This window comes from Lissotriton vulgaris, chromosome 1_1 (genome assembly GCF_964263255.1).
Source record: "Lissotriton vulgaris chromosome 1_1, aLisVul1.2, whole genome shotgun sequence".
In the NCBI taxonomy this organism is placed as follows: Eukaryota; Metazoa; Chordata; class Amphibia; order Caudata; family Salamandridae; genus Lissotriton; species Lissotriton vulgaris.
This window is the reverse complement of record NC_141685.1, coordinates 1,980,910,740-1,980,929,027: the sequence shown is the minus strand read 5'-3', so window position 1 is coordinate 1,980,929,027 and position 18,288 is coordinate 1,980,910,740. Positions and strand designations below refer to the sequence as shown.

General features: G+C 42.2%; 1 protein-coding gene across 2 annotated transcripts in view; it reads right to left on the bottom strand.

Moving 5' to 3' along the window:
• The window catches only part of CACNA2D1 (calcium voltage-gated channel auxiliary subunit alpha2delta 1), a 1,701,483-nt gene that overhangs the window by 1,416,430 nt on the left and 266,765 nt on the right, over window positions 1-18,288 (bottom strand). For both annotated transcript variants that reach the window (XM_086919803.1, XM_086919796.1), the window contains exon 2: window positions 7,649-7,730. In XM_086919803.1, the coding sequence (XP_086775929.1) occupies window positions 7,649-7,730 (82 nt within the window). The remainder of the gene's footprint in view (window positions 1-7,648; window positions 7,731-18,288) is intronic.

Genomic DNA, 18,288 nt, shown 5'->3' with positions numbered 1-18,288 from the left:
TGCATCACCCTTTCTCTGCCTTCTATTGCGCTCCATGCTTCGGAAAGGTAAGAAAAAGAACGTGCATTTGAGTTTGAAATGTCCGATCCTGTAGCAGTACACTTGCAAAGCCCACACATGACAATAACCCGATTCAAGGCCCCATTCACCCGATTTTTTAAAAATATATAGCACTCCAACAAAGTAGGATTATAAAACTTTATTAACTTTTAAATATAACGAACGCAACAAAAACTGTAAATACATTTAAACATTTTTTAACAAAAAAAAACAACAATGGTCAGAAGCTGTCTTTTGTGCGAATAGTCCCAAGGCAGCACAACGTGCTGAGTTCTGGACGGCACCCAGGTGATGTCACCTGGGTGCCGCACTGGTTTTTGGTTTCCTACAATGCAGCTCAGAAAAACAGCGTGGGGCGTCCCGGGTGGTGCGGGGGGAGGCCTCGTCAGTAGCGGTCTGTTGTGCGAATAGTCCCAAGGCAGCAGAACGCGCTGAGATGTGGATGGCACCCAGGTGATGTCCAGTAAACTGCCGCACTGGTTTTGGTATCCTACAATGCTGCTCCGAAAATTGGCGTGGGGCGGCCCGGGGGGGGCGTGGGGGAGGCGGCGTGAACGGGCCTCCCAGGTGGCGGCCATCCAGCTGAGTTGCGCCCGCTCTTGCGGCTACAGCGTCTCGCTCACCATGTTGTTGACTTCCGCCCACTCTTGCAGTGCAGCGATAGGCGGCTGCCACAGGACTCTTAAAATGGCGGCCGGCTCTTCGGTTTTGGGCCTGGTCCACTAAAATGGCCCTGGGACACCTTGGAACTCGGACGCTTGCCTGCTAGGGCTTGGGCTCCATTCTCGAAAGCGTCCCCTCAGCCGTGAAGATTCTACAAAAGTCTTGGGGGCCCTGGACTCCTGCAGGCTTCCGGTGGGGAGCGGCTGCCATGATTGCTCGCGGAATGACCACGACGGAGCCACGAGATGGTGGTGCTCTCATGCTGACGCCAGCTTCAGTCTGAATCATCCAGAAACAAGGTGGGGCTTTCATCGTTTGGGAAAAAAAAATGTTCTAAACCAATGAAAAGTGTTATTTTTAGGTCATATGACCAAGCCTTCCATCTTTAGGAAACCAAAAGTAAAATGAACCAATGAAAAGTTTTATAAACAAGTCACATGACCTGTTATGCGGCATAGGGCTACAAAAAGCATAGAAAATCTGTTGGCACGTGAGGCGGCGTCAGTAGCAGACCGATGTGCGAATAGGCCGAAGGCAGCACAACGCGCCGAGATCCGGATGGCACCGAGTTAGTGTCCAGCAAGTTGCTGCACTGGTGTGGCTATCCTACAATGCTGCGCCGAAAGTCGGCGTGGGGCGCCCCATTGGCCTGTGAGGTCGCGTCAGTCAGTGGGGGCTGTGCGTCTCCCCCAAGATGGAGGCTCCTCGGCTGCAGTGGAGCGCCCCTTAGCGTTTCACTCGCCGTCCAACTGAGTTGCGTCCGCACTTGCGGCTACAGTAGGCCGAAGGCAGCACAACGCGCCGAGATCCGGATGGCACCGAGGTGGTGTCCAGCAAGTTGCCGCACTGGTGTGGCCATCCTACAATGCTGCGCCGAAAGACGGCGTGTCCAGCTGAGTTGCGGTCACTCTTGCGGTACAGTGACTCGAACGCGCAGAGATCCGGATGGCACCGAGGTGGTGTCCAGCAAATTGCCGCACTGGTGTGGCCATCCTACAATGCTGCGCCGAAAGACGGCGTGTCCAGCTGAGTTCCGGTCACTTTTGCGGTACAGTGACTCGAACGCGCCGAGATCCGGATGGCACCGAGGTGGTGTCCAGCAAGTTGCCGCACTGGTGTGGCCATCCTACAATGCTGCGCCGAAAGTCGGCGTGGGGTGCCCCGTTGGCTTATGAGGTGATGTCAGTAGTGGACCGATGTGTGAATAGGTCGGAACCAGCACAAGGCGCCAAGATCCGAATGGCAAGTCCTGGATGTTGAGTGCCATAGTTGAGAGTTCTGAGCAGTGCTTGTAAGACTGTCTGAAGCTTATTTGCACCTGCTGCAGCTTCACTATTGCCCTGGTGTGGCCAAAGATCGCACATGACATAGGCGGCCGGCTCCCGAGGTCCGGCGGAACTTTTTTCCTTTTCCTTTTTGCTTCTTGTCCCACAATCCGTTTCACCTGAAGACACGACCAGGTCCCTGAATGTGTGCAGGGGGACGTTATTGATTGAATCAAAATGGCGGCTTCACACAAAGCTGACTAAAAACGTTGCTGTTGATGCTATACAGACAAAAATTGGTTTTCAGTTTGTACATTCTTCAGGATTTTTTTTCCATCCAAGGCTGATTGAGAGTTTGTAGAAAAATGGCTTCAGATTTTCCACATACTACTCTTCAACATTCTTCCTAAATGTAACAATGTGAGACTCACTAGGAGAACGGCTGTTTATCTTTCCTTTCAAAATGCTGCCAACAATATTTTCTGAATGGAAGACACCATCTTGTAGCATAAAGGGCCGAAATGGGTTCTGGTCTGGCCGATGGTTGGTGGAGACATTTTGACTATATCTTGGACCTGCCCGGCCTCGCCCAAAATGGCGCCGGTATAAATGGGACTCGTAACTCCTTGTTGTGTACTGGTTGAACAACCTTGATATCACGAGATATGAATGCAGTTTTGATGCTCATGGTGGGCGGGGATGAGAATTGATTGAATATTTTGACATCCCTATTGATATTAAGTTCTGATGTGTTATTGATTACTGTAGTATTGAAAGTTCGAATTAACGTCACCCATGGTACTTGCCCGCAAATGTATATCTAGAAATTTTTTTTGTAACTGGCCCTGTCGTAATTTAATTACAAAATGTACGTCCACCGATTCCGCAACTGTTAGACACCTTAGTTCTTGCAACCTAATGGCCCGCTCGTTACGTTCCTCTATAATGTAAATGTCTCCTCATCATATACGATTTCAGTTTGCTCCGTGGCCGGCCCACGTGGTTATAGGCCTGTATTTGTATACTGATATTTTCACAATAAAGGTTTTTAAAACAAAACATGGTAGTAGTATTTACATTGGTAAAGTTTTTACTTTTAGTCACTGTTTTCAAATCAGTAAAAGGCAAGTGAAATAAAGCAGTCCAATTACATGACGGATAAAAGGTATAATACGTAGGAACGCAGTAAAGATAAATGGTCAAGGGCAGTTGTGTTTTCCACTCCTGCAACATAAAGTGATCGATAAGAATCTGATAATCAGGCGTATCGGCGACTAAGACAGCAGGCCGAGTCTCTTTTACTCAACGGCTCCGTCATGGAACGAAGAAACGCCCTTTTTCTCGAAAAAGGAATATATTTTACTTGCAGGACAGTTGTAAATTTTCCAGGAAAGTACATTAGCCTGGAATAATATAACATATATGTTTAAAAAAAAAAGTTCGAAATCAATAAAAAGCGTATTTTTTAGGTCATATGACCAAGCTTTTCATTATTAAAATAACAAAAGTAAACTGAACCAATAAAAAGTTTTATTAACAAGTCACATGACCTGTTATGCTTACGTTACGCGCTGCGCGCTGCGCCCTGGATCACTTCCGGGTGCGCTAACGCAGCGTGTCATATAACGCATTACGCGACAACGTAGGTCAAGAATATAGTCAAAATGTCTCCACCAATCAGCGTTCGGAACACAACCCCTTTCAGCAGTCCAAAAAGTTCTGTTAAATGACAACAGAGGGGACAGGCAACAAGAACCATCAGTCAAAGAGGGGAGGGCAAGTTCTTCTCTACCGGGTCATGTTGGGGCGCTACCGGAACTGATCGAATTGGTAGTCTACAGTGTTTCTGGATGTTTCAGACTAAAGCTGGCGTCAGCATGAGAGCACTACCATCTCGTAGGTCCGTCGTGGCCATTCCACGAGCAAACATGGCAGCCGCTCCCCACCAGAAGCCTGCGGGAGTCGGGGCCCCCAAGACTTTTGTAGAATCTTCACGGCTGAGGGGACGCTTTCGAGAATGGGACCCAAGCCCTATCAGGGAAGCGAGCGAGTTCCAAGGTGTCCCAGGGCCATTTTAGTGGAACACGCCCAAATCTGAAGAGCCGGCCGCCATTTTGAGAGTCCTGTGGCAGTCGCTTATCGTTGCATCGCAAGAGCGGGAGCAACTCAACTACATGGTGAGCGAGACGCTGTAGTCGCAAGAGCGGAAGGAAAACAGCTGAATGGCGGAAGAGGCACAGTGTAGCAAAAGCGGGCGGAATGGCAACTAAAACGGTAAAGGGGCGCCCCACTACAGCGTGTCTTCAGGTCAAACGGATTGTGGGACAAGGTCCAGAATAGAAGAGTCATCAAAAGGCAAAAAGTTCCGCCGGACCCCGGGAGCCGGCCGCCTATGTCGGGGGCGATCTCAGGCTAAACCGGTGCTATAAGACTTGGGGAGGGGGTCGGAGCCAAGCGTCTTCTCCGAGTCCGTGCCATCACACCGCCCCTCGGGGGCCTCCGTCAAGCGGTTTAGGGAGGTACCATATCACATTGTTTTCAAATGCAATCAGGTCCACAAACGACCCTCACTTACTTTGAGAATAGTGAAGCTGCAGTAGGTGGAAATAAGCTTCAGACAGTGGGCCCGATTCACAGAACTAACTTAAGACAAAATCCTAAACTTACTACTTTTGGTATTCACAGAAGTTAGGATTTTGTCTTAAGTTTGTCTTAAAACAGACTTAAGACAGACTTAAGTTAGGATTTTGTCTTAAGTCTGTCTTAAGTCTGCCTTAAGACAAACTTAAGACAAAATCCTAACTTCTGTGAATACCAAAAGTAGTAGGTTTGGGATTTTGTCTTAAGTTAGTTCTGTGAATCGGGCCCTCTGTTACAAGCGCTGCTCAGAACTCTGAACTATGGCACCCAACATCCAGAACTTATGCCATTTGAGAATGGCAGTGACATCGAAGCAACTCAGGGACCAAAACCATTAACGTACTTTCACGTATGAAAATCTTACTTGGGGAGGGGGCAGGAGCGAAGCGCCCCCTCCCAGTCCGCGCCACCACACCGTATGTTGAAAATCTGAAGCCATCGTTCTACAAACTCAACCAACCTTGGATGGAAAAATCTAGAAAAATGTACAAACTGAAAACCAGTTTTGGTCTGCATAGCATCAGTAGCAACGCTTGCTATCAGAGTGCATGAGTTTCATGCTCGATCGATTGAGCTAGCCGGATCGGGCAATAAAAAGTGTAAAATAGTTATGTAAATAGTTATTTAATAAAATGTTTTACCCTGTTTCTTTGCTGGTGTGTTGTATATATTTTTAATATTTGCATAGGGTTTGTCGTTATTTTGGGCGGGGCGGGTGACGGAGCCGAGCTGTCTCGCAGCCCTCATGGTGTGGAGCTCAGTTCATCTCACTATTTTCGTATTTCTCATGAAGGGTTGTTCCTAATATTTCTATTTTAGCGAGGTCAAAAAGAGATCCAATTAGTGGCCTACTGATTTTGCTCGATTAATTTTATTTTTTTACATGATTTTTCACGATTTTTCACTATCTGCAAAGACTAAACAGAGTATTGTGACTTTCTGCTTGTTTGTAAATAGAGAATCAACCAAAGAGAATCAATTGTAAAACAGTAAATGCTTGGATAACAATCAATCAAATGGAGAGACAAGCAGGCACGACGGATTACAATGGGGGTAAAGGCCTGCGTTAACTACCCTTCACTATCTGCAAAGAGAGAGTACTACTAAGAGAAAAGAGGGGAGGGGGGGGGCAGCGTTCAAAGCACATCAGCGTGCATAAACACGAAAAAGTTTTTACCTATCACATACTTGACATTTGACAGCTTTTGATATTTGCTATTAAAAAACCATTGAAATTCACAGAAAAAACCATAGGTTATAGACGATATATAGTTAGGAATTTGCATTTACAAAACCTTATTTTACTCACACAAAACCATTGAAATTCCATATATAGTTAGATGCGCTAACTATATATCGCGCACCCGCAATCCACTGCTGATGATGTCACATATTACATCATTCATGACATGGTTAGTGACATCACTGATGACATCACTGATGACATCTCAAATGACATCACTGATGAAATCACTGATAACATCTCATTTGACATTACTGATCACATCACTGATGATATCATTCATGTGATAATACCATGAACCTCTTCAGACTCTAATATAACCTTAGATACAATCAGTGTAAACAGACAGTCACAGACTGTCACTCATCCATGGAGTTACTCACACACCTAGTCAGTTATTCAAAAAATCAATCACACCTCCATTTTCTCAACTATACAGTTATACACACCTTACTTATTCAAACATATACTAACACATATTTACTCTCTTATACAATCCCTGATACATGTTCACAATGATCCATACAGCCACTCACACATTCACTGGCTCTTATGCACAGTTATTTATATATGTCAACTCTCACATGTACTGTGTTTTACATATGTACTTACTTTGACATGTAGCACTGAGATATCCATTCACTCACCAATACACTCATGCACAGTCAATACAGCTGTTTCCACATGCAGTTTTGAACCCATACATATAGTGAATCAACTACTCACACATCTAGGTACAGAGTCACACACCTCCCAGCCACCCATACACACACACTCAGTGTCCCATACAAATACTTGGACAACCAATCAATAACCCATACAGTTACTCATATAGCTACTGATCAACACATGCAGCAGTTTGTAGAACAACAGACATAATGATGCACAAATTAAGATAGTTTAGTCACTAACCCATGCACTCATTAAGACACATTTAATCATTCTCTCATACAGTCAGTCATGCACCTACTAAATCCTTCTTCCAGACACTTATACATCCACTCATTCTTCAATATGTAGGACATATTTTAACTTTACAGAAACATACAGTCACTGGATGTTGTCATCAGTGATGTCATTTGAGATGTCATCAGTGATGTCACTAACCATGTCATGAATGATGTAATATGTGACATCATCAGCAGTGGATTGCGGGTGCGCGATATATAGTTAGCGCATCTAACTATATATGGAATTTCAATGGTTTTGTGTGAGTAAAATAAGGTTTTGTAAATGCAAATTCCTAACTATATATCGTCTATAACCTATGCTTTTTTCTGTGAATATATATATATATATATATATATATATATATATATATATATATATATATATATATATATATATATATATAGTGTTGTAGTGTTGGTAGGAATGAGTACCCAGTTTCTTTAGCTGCCTAACTTATTCTACAATTTGAAAATCTCTTTCTACAATTCCCTTGTGAATGTAGTTTGATTCAGCCTCAGCGTATGACAGAAATGCATAGTTGGGCCTACGATTCGAAAGCAGCAGCTGAAGGCTCAATGAATTTATGCACAGAGACATCTAAACCTAAAAATAACTCTATGCATCATGGCATCTTTCCTATTTCCTGATGCAAAATGATTTGTCACAAAAGTGAAGAGAAAACAGACGGAACATTTTTTTCGACTATATCACGAATGTATATGTGATAAACGTGTGTTGTCAGTACAAACAAACGTTAATTTAGTATAACCAGTAGACAACTAGAACTGAAACTTCTTAGCCCCTGAAATGGAAAATGCATACTTACATCTGCAAGCTGCTTCACCCCACTTGCTTTACTTGCCAGGGATATGAGGTCTTCCTGCATTTTAACCACCCATGTCTTTATCCTAAGATGAAAGAAAGAGAGAGAGGGAGAAGTCTCATCAGCTACAGTACGGATATCAGAAGCACAGATGCTGTGAGACAGATCACCCATGTGGCACATTATGACTGAAGTCTCTTTCGATTCCTTTGGACTCTCAAGTTTAGACATGCACACTCCCCTACCATCTGCCTCGCGGGCATATTAATATGCTCGCTTTTCGGATACGTCGAATTCAAAGTAGCTGCTAAGTCAACAAAAGAAGAGCGTGCAGCTGCTTGACTGTGAACTAGGGCGTTTTTAACCTAAGATATTACTTAACATGCCATGGTCAAAGAGTCACACATTTTCACACAGAAAAGTTTTGCCAAAGGAACTACGATTGCTTTTGTTGCAATCACTTGAAGAAAGCGCACTTTCATACAGTCAACAAGCAATGGCAAACTCAATAGGTCCGGCTTTGGGTGTTAAACTTTTGACTTCTTTTCGTCCTGACTTTGCAACAGGGATCTGCTGGGATGTATGACGGTATCACGCGTACTTTTACAACGCGTACCGTTACCACGCTACTTTTACCACGCAAGTCGTTACAACGACTTGCGTGGAGGGGCGCTGGATAGTAAATGATTTAATTTACTATTCCAACTCCAGTCCCCGTGGACTCTAGGGAAAGGAGTTGGATAGTAAATTAAAGTATTTACTATCCTGGAGCGCCCCCCAGCGCATTTCGTTGTAACGACCAGCGTGGTAAAAGTAGCGTGGTAATGGTACCGCGTTGTAAAAAATGCGTGGTAACCGTTGTATACCGATCTGCTGGGAATGAGTCAATCAAACAACAAACATTAGTTGAAAGCAAAAATATATATTTTTTTATCTCAAAGGCGTGCACTGCCATTTAAGGCTGTAGCACCGCAGGGAACTACTATGTGTGCAGATGTTCTGCATCACTCATAATGAATTTAACCATGGGTTAAAATAGGCTGACCAACTACCCCATCCTGTATGCTTTAGTGGGTGGAAGACAAACGTGAATGGCATAGTAGAAGACTAATGGATGAAGAGGGCTAGCTGAAAGCCCACTAATGGATGAAGAGGGCTAGCTGAAAACCCACTAATGGATAAAGAGGGCTAGCTGAAAGCCTGTATAAATATATTACACCGATTGGTTTAATAAAATATAAACTAGACCTAAAATGGAGTTCTCAATGTGATTTTTTATGACCTGTCATAACTTCCCGTCCTGTAAAAAAGCTTCTTTGCAGCAAGTCCCCCCTAACTCTGAAAGGCTCTACAAGCTTTGAAGTGAGGCCCAAACATGGCCACTTAAAACGTCTTTTGTTCCATAATAATCCAGCATTGTCTCGACGCACTTATTTGAGATATTGGAAAATTAATGAGTCAGTTTCCATAACTATTTTTGGTTGTGATTAGATTTTGAACTGCTCATTCGTCAACTTCCTCTATACCTTCAGGTTTGTAAAGGTAGACTGTTCTCTTTCATTCGGCCGTGACAGTATATGTTTTGTCATTTACGGGCATAGCCTAAACAAATAATGCACACAAATAGTTGTACCTTTCTGAGCATTCAGGAGAAAAAGCTTATCGAGTTTTGAACTCACATAAAAACATGCATGCAAGTTACTGACTCCAACTCACATTTGTGAGTCAAAATCTGGAGGAAAATTTAGAAACTGAAATGCATGGATAAACCAACAATCAAGGTCTAGGGAATACTATTCTCCTATAATAAAAACAATGAAAATAGAAGAATTACTGTATCAAGCTTTAGATCTCTGGCTATCATTTTGGAATTATTTTTGCCAAATATATTGTTCATGGAAAAATTTTTACGGAATAGGATTTTCTTTCTGTTTTTATTAATCCTATGCAGTGTGGCTTTCTGATTTTGATTAAGATATTTAATTATTTTTCAATAATCAAGTACTTTGTAGCGTCATCAACGCCATCCAGGAATCTGAATGCTTCACAGAGAAATAGGTTGCATATCAAATGAAAACCAAAATAGACATTAGTTTGCTATAGGAAGGTAATAGCTTTCAGATCAAAATTTAAAAAATAGTCCATAACTAGTCTGACAAATTAACAACACAAGGTAGACAAAGGGAACTAATTATGTGGTTGCCAGGGTTTCGCACATATCATACCATGCAAGATATATGTAAAGCAATAATAACACCTTGACAATATAGGAAATAATGAGAATCAATACAATTTTGTGCTTATAAAGGACTGAAGGCGCTGTTAGAGCAGAAGTCTTTCCTGCTCATTTTTCGAACAACAAAAAATATAATTGGTGTTTGAGAAGGTGTGAGAGGAATCCATGTCTTAAGAGCACACCTCGAGGGCTGGAGTAGCATTTGCTATTTTTTTTTTAAGTTTCCTGTAGGAAATTATGAAGAGAACATATTCCTCTAGGTAGGGCCGGGTTTTGTCTCACATTGTTCAGTTAACCCAGGCGTATGGCTTGATGAATAGGAAATGGCAGTATATTGATACAGATGGCTGTAAAGGAAAGCCACTGTAGCCATCCTGTTAATGGGAGTAACACCCATATTATTTCTTCTCTTTGGCTAGGCTTATCACTGATGGGGGCTAGATGGATTTTTTAAAACTTGTTAGGAGAGAATATTCATTCCATAATCGGCCATGGAAATGACGAGAGTCATAACCACAGCCATAAGGGATAAAGAAGTTTCAAGTAATATTGTGCATTTTTGGTTATTAGAGTTTCGATGAATTTAACGTCTCCTGCCAATAAAATTCAAATGGACCATTTTGCATGCTTCATGTCAGGCATGCCAGTCTACTCGAAAATGTACCCAGCAATTTCATATTTGTTTTGAATTTTAATATTGAGTGACACTGTTACACATTCATGCGTAATGTAATCATATTAAATTGAACAAAGACAGCCAAGGCCAGTGGAGGGAGTTTCGGTGGGGAGGAGAGGCGGGGCGGGGGAGGGGCAGGGTGGAGGGTGCTAAAAACTGGAGTATTGATAATTGAAGTTAAGTAAACAATTTAATAAATAAAACGAATTTTGTAGCGCACCCTGCATCGCATTTTGCGATGCAGGGTGCGCTACGAAATTTATTACATTGTTTACTTTCCTTCAATTATCAATCAATCAATCAATCAATCCATTTGTAGAGCGCACTACTCACCCGTGAGGGTCTCAAGGCGCTGAAGGGGGGGGGGGTGTGACGCTATTGCTTGAATAACCAGGTCTTGATGTGTTTCCTGAAGGTGAGATGGTCCTGGGTCAGTCGTAGGTATGCGGGGAGGAAGTTCCATGTCTTGGCTGCCAGGTAGGAGAACGATCTTCCTCCGGTGGTGGTTCTGTGAATCCGTGGGACGGTGGCGAGGGCGAGGCTGGTGGAGCAGAGCTGGCGGGTGGAGGTGTAGAACGAGAGGCGGTTGTTGAGGTATTCGGGCCCATGTTATGGAGCGCTTTGTGTGCGAGGGTGAGCAGCCTGAACGTGATCCTCTTGCTGACGGGGAGCCAGTGCAGGTTTCTCAGGTGGGCGGATATATGGCTGTGGCGAGGGATGTCGAGGATGAGTCATGCGTAGGCGTTCTGTATGCGCTGAAGGCGTTTCTGAAGTTTGGCTGTGGTTCCTGCGTAAAGGGCCGTTTCCGTAGTCCAGTCGGCTGGTGACGAGGGCCTGGGTGACCGTCTTTCTGGTTTCGGTGGGGATCCACCGGAAGATCTTTCGGAGCATGCGCAGGGTGTTGAAGCATGAAGACAAGACTGCGTTGACTTGCTTGGTCATCACAAGGGAGTAGTCCAGGATGAATCCCAGGTTGCGTGCGTGGTCCGTGAGTGTCGGTGCGGTACCCAGAGTAGTGGGCCACCAACAGTCATCCCCGGTGGATGGGGATTGTCCGAGGATGAGGACCTCCGTCTTGTCCGAGTTGAGCTTCAGACGGCTGTGCTTCATCCATTCTGCGACATCTTTCATTCCGTCCTGGAAGTTGGTTTTGGCTGTGAGTGGGTCTTTGGTGAGGGAGAGTACCAGTTGGGTGTCGTCGGCGTAGGAGATGATGTTGATGTTGTGTTTGCATGTGATGGTGGCGAGGGGGCTCATGTAGATATTGAAGAGGGTTGGGCTGAGTGAGGAGCATTGGGGTATGCCGCAGATGATCTTGGTGGCCCTGGAGCGGAAGGGAGGGAGGCGGACTCTCTGGATTCTGTCGGAGAGGACACTCCAGTTTTTAGCACACCCCACCCTGCCCCTCCCCCGCCTCTCTGCCCCACCGAAACTACCTCCACAGGCCGTGGATGCCGGGATATGCACTTGTTCAAGAGACAAGAGTTCCTTTCTACAGTGTGTGCTCAAGATTACTAAATCTACAGGTTAGCTAGAGCTCTCAGACATTTCAACAAAGAAACAAGCAGCAGAGGGTGCTCTGTGCACCTACGCACAGGTGCATAACAGAACTATGCATCCAGCCTTGTACAGCTCCAACAGACCAATTAGGATCCAAGTTGTTTTAGTAGGTAGGGGAATTTGCAAATCAAAGTGTTGCTTATGAGATGCCACTTATTTCATATGGGGCCAGTATGGCAGTTGCTCACCCAATTAGAAATATGAGATCCATAAGGTCACCACTGTTCTATTTACTTTCCCCACAGATTGTGGCTTCTAAATGCTCTTGAAATCTCCAGGTGAAACTGTGGGAAAATGTGGATCCTGGTCCGAGTTCCCTGGTAATTCCTAGTTTCTCTACAGACCTTTGAGATTTTACTAGTAATCAACAATAGCTCAATGGGAGGAGGGGGGTAGGCTTATGGGGTGAGAAATGTGGGCCACTTGAATGAGGGCCTAAGTATTGTAGATGGTTGTTATCAGACTTCGAAACCTAGTTGCCTGAGTGCTTTTGTAAGGCCAAGATTTCTCCAAAATGTTAACATCCCATAATTCTTTTTAAAACACAGGCATAAGTATGGGAACCTGCAACTCTCTGAAGAACTAGAATATTATTCAGTTCTAATATTATCTGCTTATTTATTTACAAATTTGACTCAAAAGTAACTTGATGCAGAAACTATACAACATACCATAACACTAGGAGGCAAATATTTTAATTTAGCCAAATATAATGTAAACTAAAAGGCTTGCAGTAAATTAATAAACTAGACTATACATATAAATAATGAATGAATGTTTATATCCCTCTGGAGAAGGTAATACACTGCTGATAAAGTGCTCTAACGTTTGCTGATTTAAACAATAGACCCAAGTTAGAAAAGATCAGTACCCCGAGGCACCATATATGTAATGAATGTTTTAAGCGAATAGACCTACTGCAATGAAAAACAATTTACTCTCCTTGGAAATCTGCAGGATACTTTCAGAAGTAATTATTTTACAGGGGTAAAAACTGCTTACATTCATCAGGCTTGTTGGAAGAGGGTAATAAGTGTAAGAGCCACACTGAGCAACTTACAAAACTTGGTGTCAAATACAATTTTATATTTGAGTAAGATAAAAAGCTCATAACGTCCCAGAGACTGTCACATTTCCAAATTGTTATCTGATCTATTCTCCTGCTAACAATAGGTCCTACCGTCCTTACCAAGGACAAGACACAACAAGCCAATCAGATCCCTCTGGGACAGACAGATCACTCCATAGACCAACACATCTCATTACAGCAACAGAAACCCACTGGACAATCCCCACACGCATCAAACAAGAAATAATTGCTGCCCTCCATAAAAAATAACTTCATGAAATCTTATTTGTGTTTCTACACAACCACCTTCATGACCTCCTGTAAGATTTCACATGACACCTACCCACTACCAATGCTGAAGGTTAACAGGCATTACTATCCCCTGGATTGTTCCCCTCTCAAAATCTAACGTGGGGTAGTTTACCCAGCAGTATAATTACTCAAGCACTAACACCTGGAATTGTGTATACAGGCAGATGATATCTTCACATGAAATTAGGAGTAAAAATCACAAATCAAGTACCTAGATCACATATGGAAAAGCAGTAGTGGAAACAATTAGCTCCTTTAGGATAAAGAGCACTATAGAGTGCACCATTTTTATTATATGAACAAACTCGAGAGATTGAGGTTGATCATTTTCACAGTAGGGCCTTCAAGGCAAGTACTGCAAGGAGAACATTATCAGATTATTTACAAAGTCGCTCCCTCATGGGGATTGGTGTCACTACAACGCATGCTTTTACATCGCATGCCTTTACAACGCGGTTTTTACCACGCAGTCCATTACAACGCGTAATGCTTTTAGGCGCTGGATAGTGAATTATTTAATTTACTATTCCAACTCCAGTCCCCGTGGATAGCAGGGAAGGTGTTGGATAGTAAATTAAATATATTCCCTATCCTAGAGCGCCCCCCAGCGCAATGCGTTGTAATGGTATGCGTTGTAATGGTTGCGATGTAATGGTAGTGCGTTGTAAAAAATGCGTTGTAAGTGATGTTCCCCCCTCAGGGACATTCTCAAGCATCTATGCTTTGCTAGCCACAGTTGAATCATTATGAGAATTTCTAATTTTTAATACCAGAGTGTCAAGCTTTTAAGCCTCGAAGCTTAGTGAAGCCATTTTGGTTGAGAGTTAAATCTAACCTGCCCTTTTACTATTACAAGTGGACCTACCGTCCTTAGTTTTAATTCAGTGTGCTCTGGTTTCCCCCAACATGGGCATGCCTTAAGTGGATGGTGAAGGTTGGAAAGCGCTGGGAAACCACGAGGCCTCCACTCTTTTTTTTTAACACGTACCTTTCCCCTTTACTACTCCTCAGCATTGTCCTCCACTGAGTTTGGGTTACACATGTGTAAACACATGTGTAACAAACACAGAGTGGTTTAGGTTTCCCGCTAACACTCATGTTAACTATGAAGGTAGTATTAGTTATAAAATAGTTAACTCAGGAGAGTTTCTTTTTAACTTTGTTAATCTTTTATAGATTACCCTGCTTCTGACACAGATGGCATTGAGTCAAGAGAGCATCACTAGATACTAAAATTGAAGACATGGGCAGGTTGTTCCTTTGAGTAAGGGAGCAGCCTTGAGTAAAGTGTGACCACAGGTGTTGTCCTACCCTCAGTCAGACTCATGGCGCCTAAATTAGACTGACTATATTTTTTCAAATAACAGACCAACTAGGTACTATATATATATATATATATATATATATATATATATATATATATATATATATATATATATATATATATATATATATATATATACATATATATATATATATACATACATATATATATATACATACATATATATATATACATACATATATATATATATATATATATATATATATATATATATATATATATATATATATATATATATATATATATATATATATATATATATATATATATATATATATATATATATATATATATATATATATATATATATATATATAATTAATTTACTATATACTTTTTGGTATCATGCCAAAATTCAGTGAACCTTAAAATAGAAGTAGTGGCATTAGGGATTAGCCTTCCTTGGTCCTGAAGAGAAGCCTTGGGGTAGGGCTTGAAACTAGTTGACCCAAGAAACCCAGGCACATCATCCCAGAGTGTTTCTTCTTTCCCCACATTTCAACCATACTAGTTTTAGGAGCGGAAAAAAACATGATTTTCCAACTAACCAGGTAATTTTAATTTCTTTACTTAAAAAAACACTCCTATTTTCCTTCTCATTAGGTTATACAACATAAATGCTCCCAAGCATCCATAGTTTGTAGCATGCCCCATTCCACAGCGGAATGGGATGATTCCTATGATGAAGCATGCCACCTAGGGGTAACCCTCGTGGGCGGGGGTTATTTAAAGAAGTATATTTTTCTTCCTATTGAAACATCAGGAGTGTAAGAAGAAAAGAGCAAGATTCATGTAGGTCACAGTAATTCATTTTGGTTTTATAGTACGGCATTGTAGACGTGTCCTCATAAACCCCCATCTACCTCTTCTATTGTTGTTCATATAGCCCTCGCTGCTGGAACAACAGCACATTGGAATGCCACCATAAACTCTTGTTGTGTTAGCAGTGCTCAGGCAGCAGTGAAACGGAGCTGCTGGCACCCTGATGGAAGGGAAGTTGAACTCCTAAATATGTGAGCAGTGATTCAGCAGCAGTGGAGTGCTGCTGCTGGTTGCGCTCAACTTGGCAGTGGGGAGCAGTCACTGGAGTGCTCCACCAACAGGTAGGGCTGTAGGAGGGTAATCACTTGAATGGACCAGCCTGATCCCAAGATGACTGCCAACCAAAATCTCTCAAAATCGTATATTTTGTAATCAATACTACAAGATCTCATGGACGCTATCTTAACCTCAGCACAATTGACGTTAGGAAAGGACAACACCATAAATTCTAGCTAAAACATGAAAAAGGTTACTGTCATGAAAAAAGGCATTGTTTTCTGTAAGTTAAGTATTGTTTTTATTAATGCAGTGTAATGTTGAGATCAAAATGCGATGCAGCGCGCGCTACGAAATTCGTGTTATAAATTAAATTGTTTACTTACCGCCAATTATCCATATTCCAGTTTTTAGCACCCCCACCCTGCCCCTCCCCGCCCCGCCTGTCTGCCCCACTCGAACTCCCTCCACGGCCCATGGCTGGTTGAGATGCAAAATAGCTGTTAATACATTCAATACGGTGTACAACTGTTACCACGCATTTTTTACCACGCACTACACTTACAACGCAGGCATAACAAGGCATACCATTACAACGCATTGCGCTGGGGGGCGCTCTAGGATAGGGAATAAGTTTAATTTTATACCCAACACCTTCCCTAGTATCCACGGGGACTGGAGTTGGAATATAAAATTATACTTACCACTATCCAGCACCTCAAAGCGCTATGCGTTGTAGTGGTATGCGTTGTAAATACCGCGTTGTAACGGTATGCGTGGTAATGGTATGCGTGGTAATGTCATACATCCATTCAATACAAGCACCCTTAAAGAAGGTGGAATGAAGCACCAATCAGTCAATAACCTGAAGTAAATACTCCGGGGGGGAATCTAAAGTGTGTCTGTATATTTCAAAGAATGTGTAACAGTAGGTCTGCAACGAAGCTAAACATGTGTGTGGCAAGCTATATCGAAAACGTATATAGTTACAGTTGTGCTGTGCTTCTGGGCATGGTGATATCCAGTTTCTGTGAGGTGGCAATGCTTTAAAGTGGATTTAAAACTTCAAGTTTAATGGCTCTATGAGGGAGATACATTTCGATGTGAGAATAGACGTTGTGCTATTAAAAAAAGTGCAAAAAAACACACTCTCCACAAGCAGCTTGTTGTGATGGATTATGTTGTTCTTAATCACTCACAAAACATCTTTTCAATTAATCGTATGTGAAATGGAAAAATGTAGTTATTTTGGTAATTTTGTGTAACAAAAGTCACACAAAATTCCTGAAATTATGTGAGATTATGCAGGTGCAACTAAAATTTCACCTAGGCCTATCAGTAAATGGATATCAGTCTATTAACCAATAATACGAAGGACTTGTTCCAAAGAATGAGGGGTTACCTGAAAATAAAAAGGCTGCAGTGGGGGGGTGGGTGACAGGGCCAAACTCCCCTTCCACCAGTGACTCTTCAGGAAAGAAATACACTATTGGGGGGCAGTGCCCCTTACCTAAAAAAATCAAATTTTTCAAACACAGTTGCAAAATCAAGAGTGTCACACCATGCTGATAGGCCCCAAGGGAACGTTTTGATTTAGTCTACCTCTAAATTCAGTTCAGCTGGAATGAAAACTGCTAATTACTCAACTACTCTTTCCATTATGAATCCTATCTGTTATGGAGTAGGAGGTCATTAAGTTCTGTTAACAATTAGGTCTTTGGACTAAGCAGGTCTAAACTAACAGCAGGGAAAATGAATGCATAAGTATTCAACTTGGGTTCACAGTCCTGTTATCAGACTGGACATTGGGAAACGGCAATAACTGCAGTTGTCAAAGATTGCAGTTTATTTTACTCAGCAACATAGTTATCTAGATACCAGTTTTCAAACCATACAATGAGAGTGAACTCGCAAAGAATGGTGGGAGCACGGTAACAGGAAGAGGCTTCTGGTAAGATAAACATTATATGAGCTATTAGCAAACATTCTATATAGTGAAGACAATTCACGGAAAGCACATTCTTTCCTCTTCAAGTATGAAATAGAGAACTTGGGAAACAATATTGGATATTCTGGCTTTCAGAAGGGTGGGAAAGAGTTCTCCTTTCCTGCTAGGTATGACTTAAGAAGAGTGACATATTTGTTTACCAAATTAGATTTTAGAGCTATTAAAGACACAGAAATAGAAAGACTTCATTCAGGTGCTATTAAAGTGTACACAATATTTAGAACATGCAATAAATGTTTAACTTCGGTGTTTATATGACATCACAGATTGTGTAAATTATCTTTATAGCGCAGTTGCAACTGAATGGATGCTGAAAAAACAACTAATGATAACATTTGGTATTTTTTCCTATCTTTGTAATGCAATCACACCGCAACTATTATTCAAACTTTACTCAGG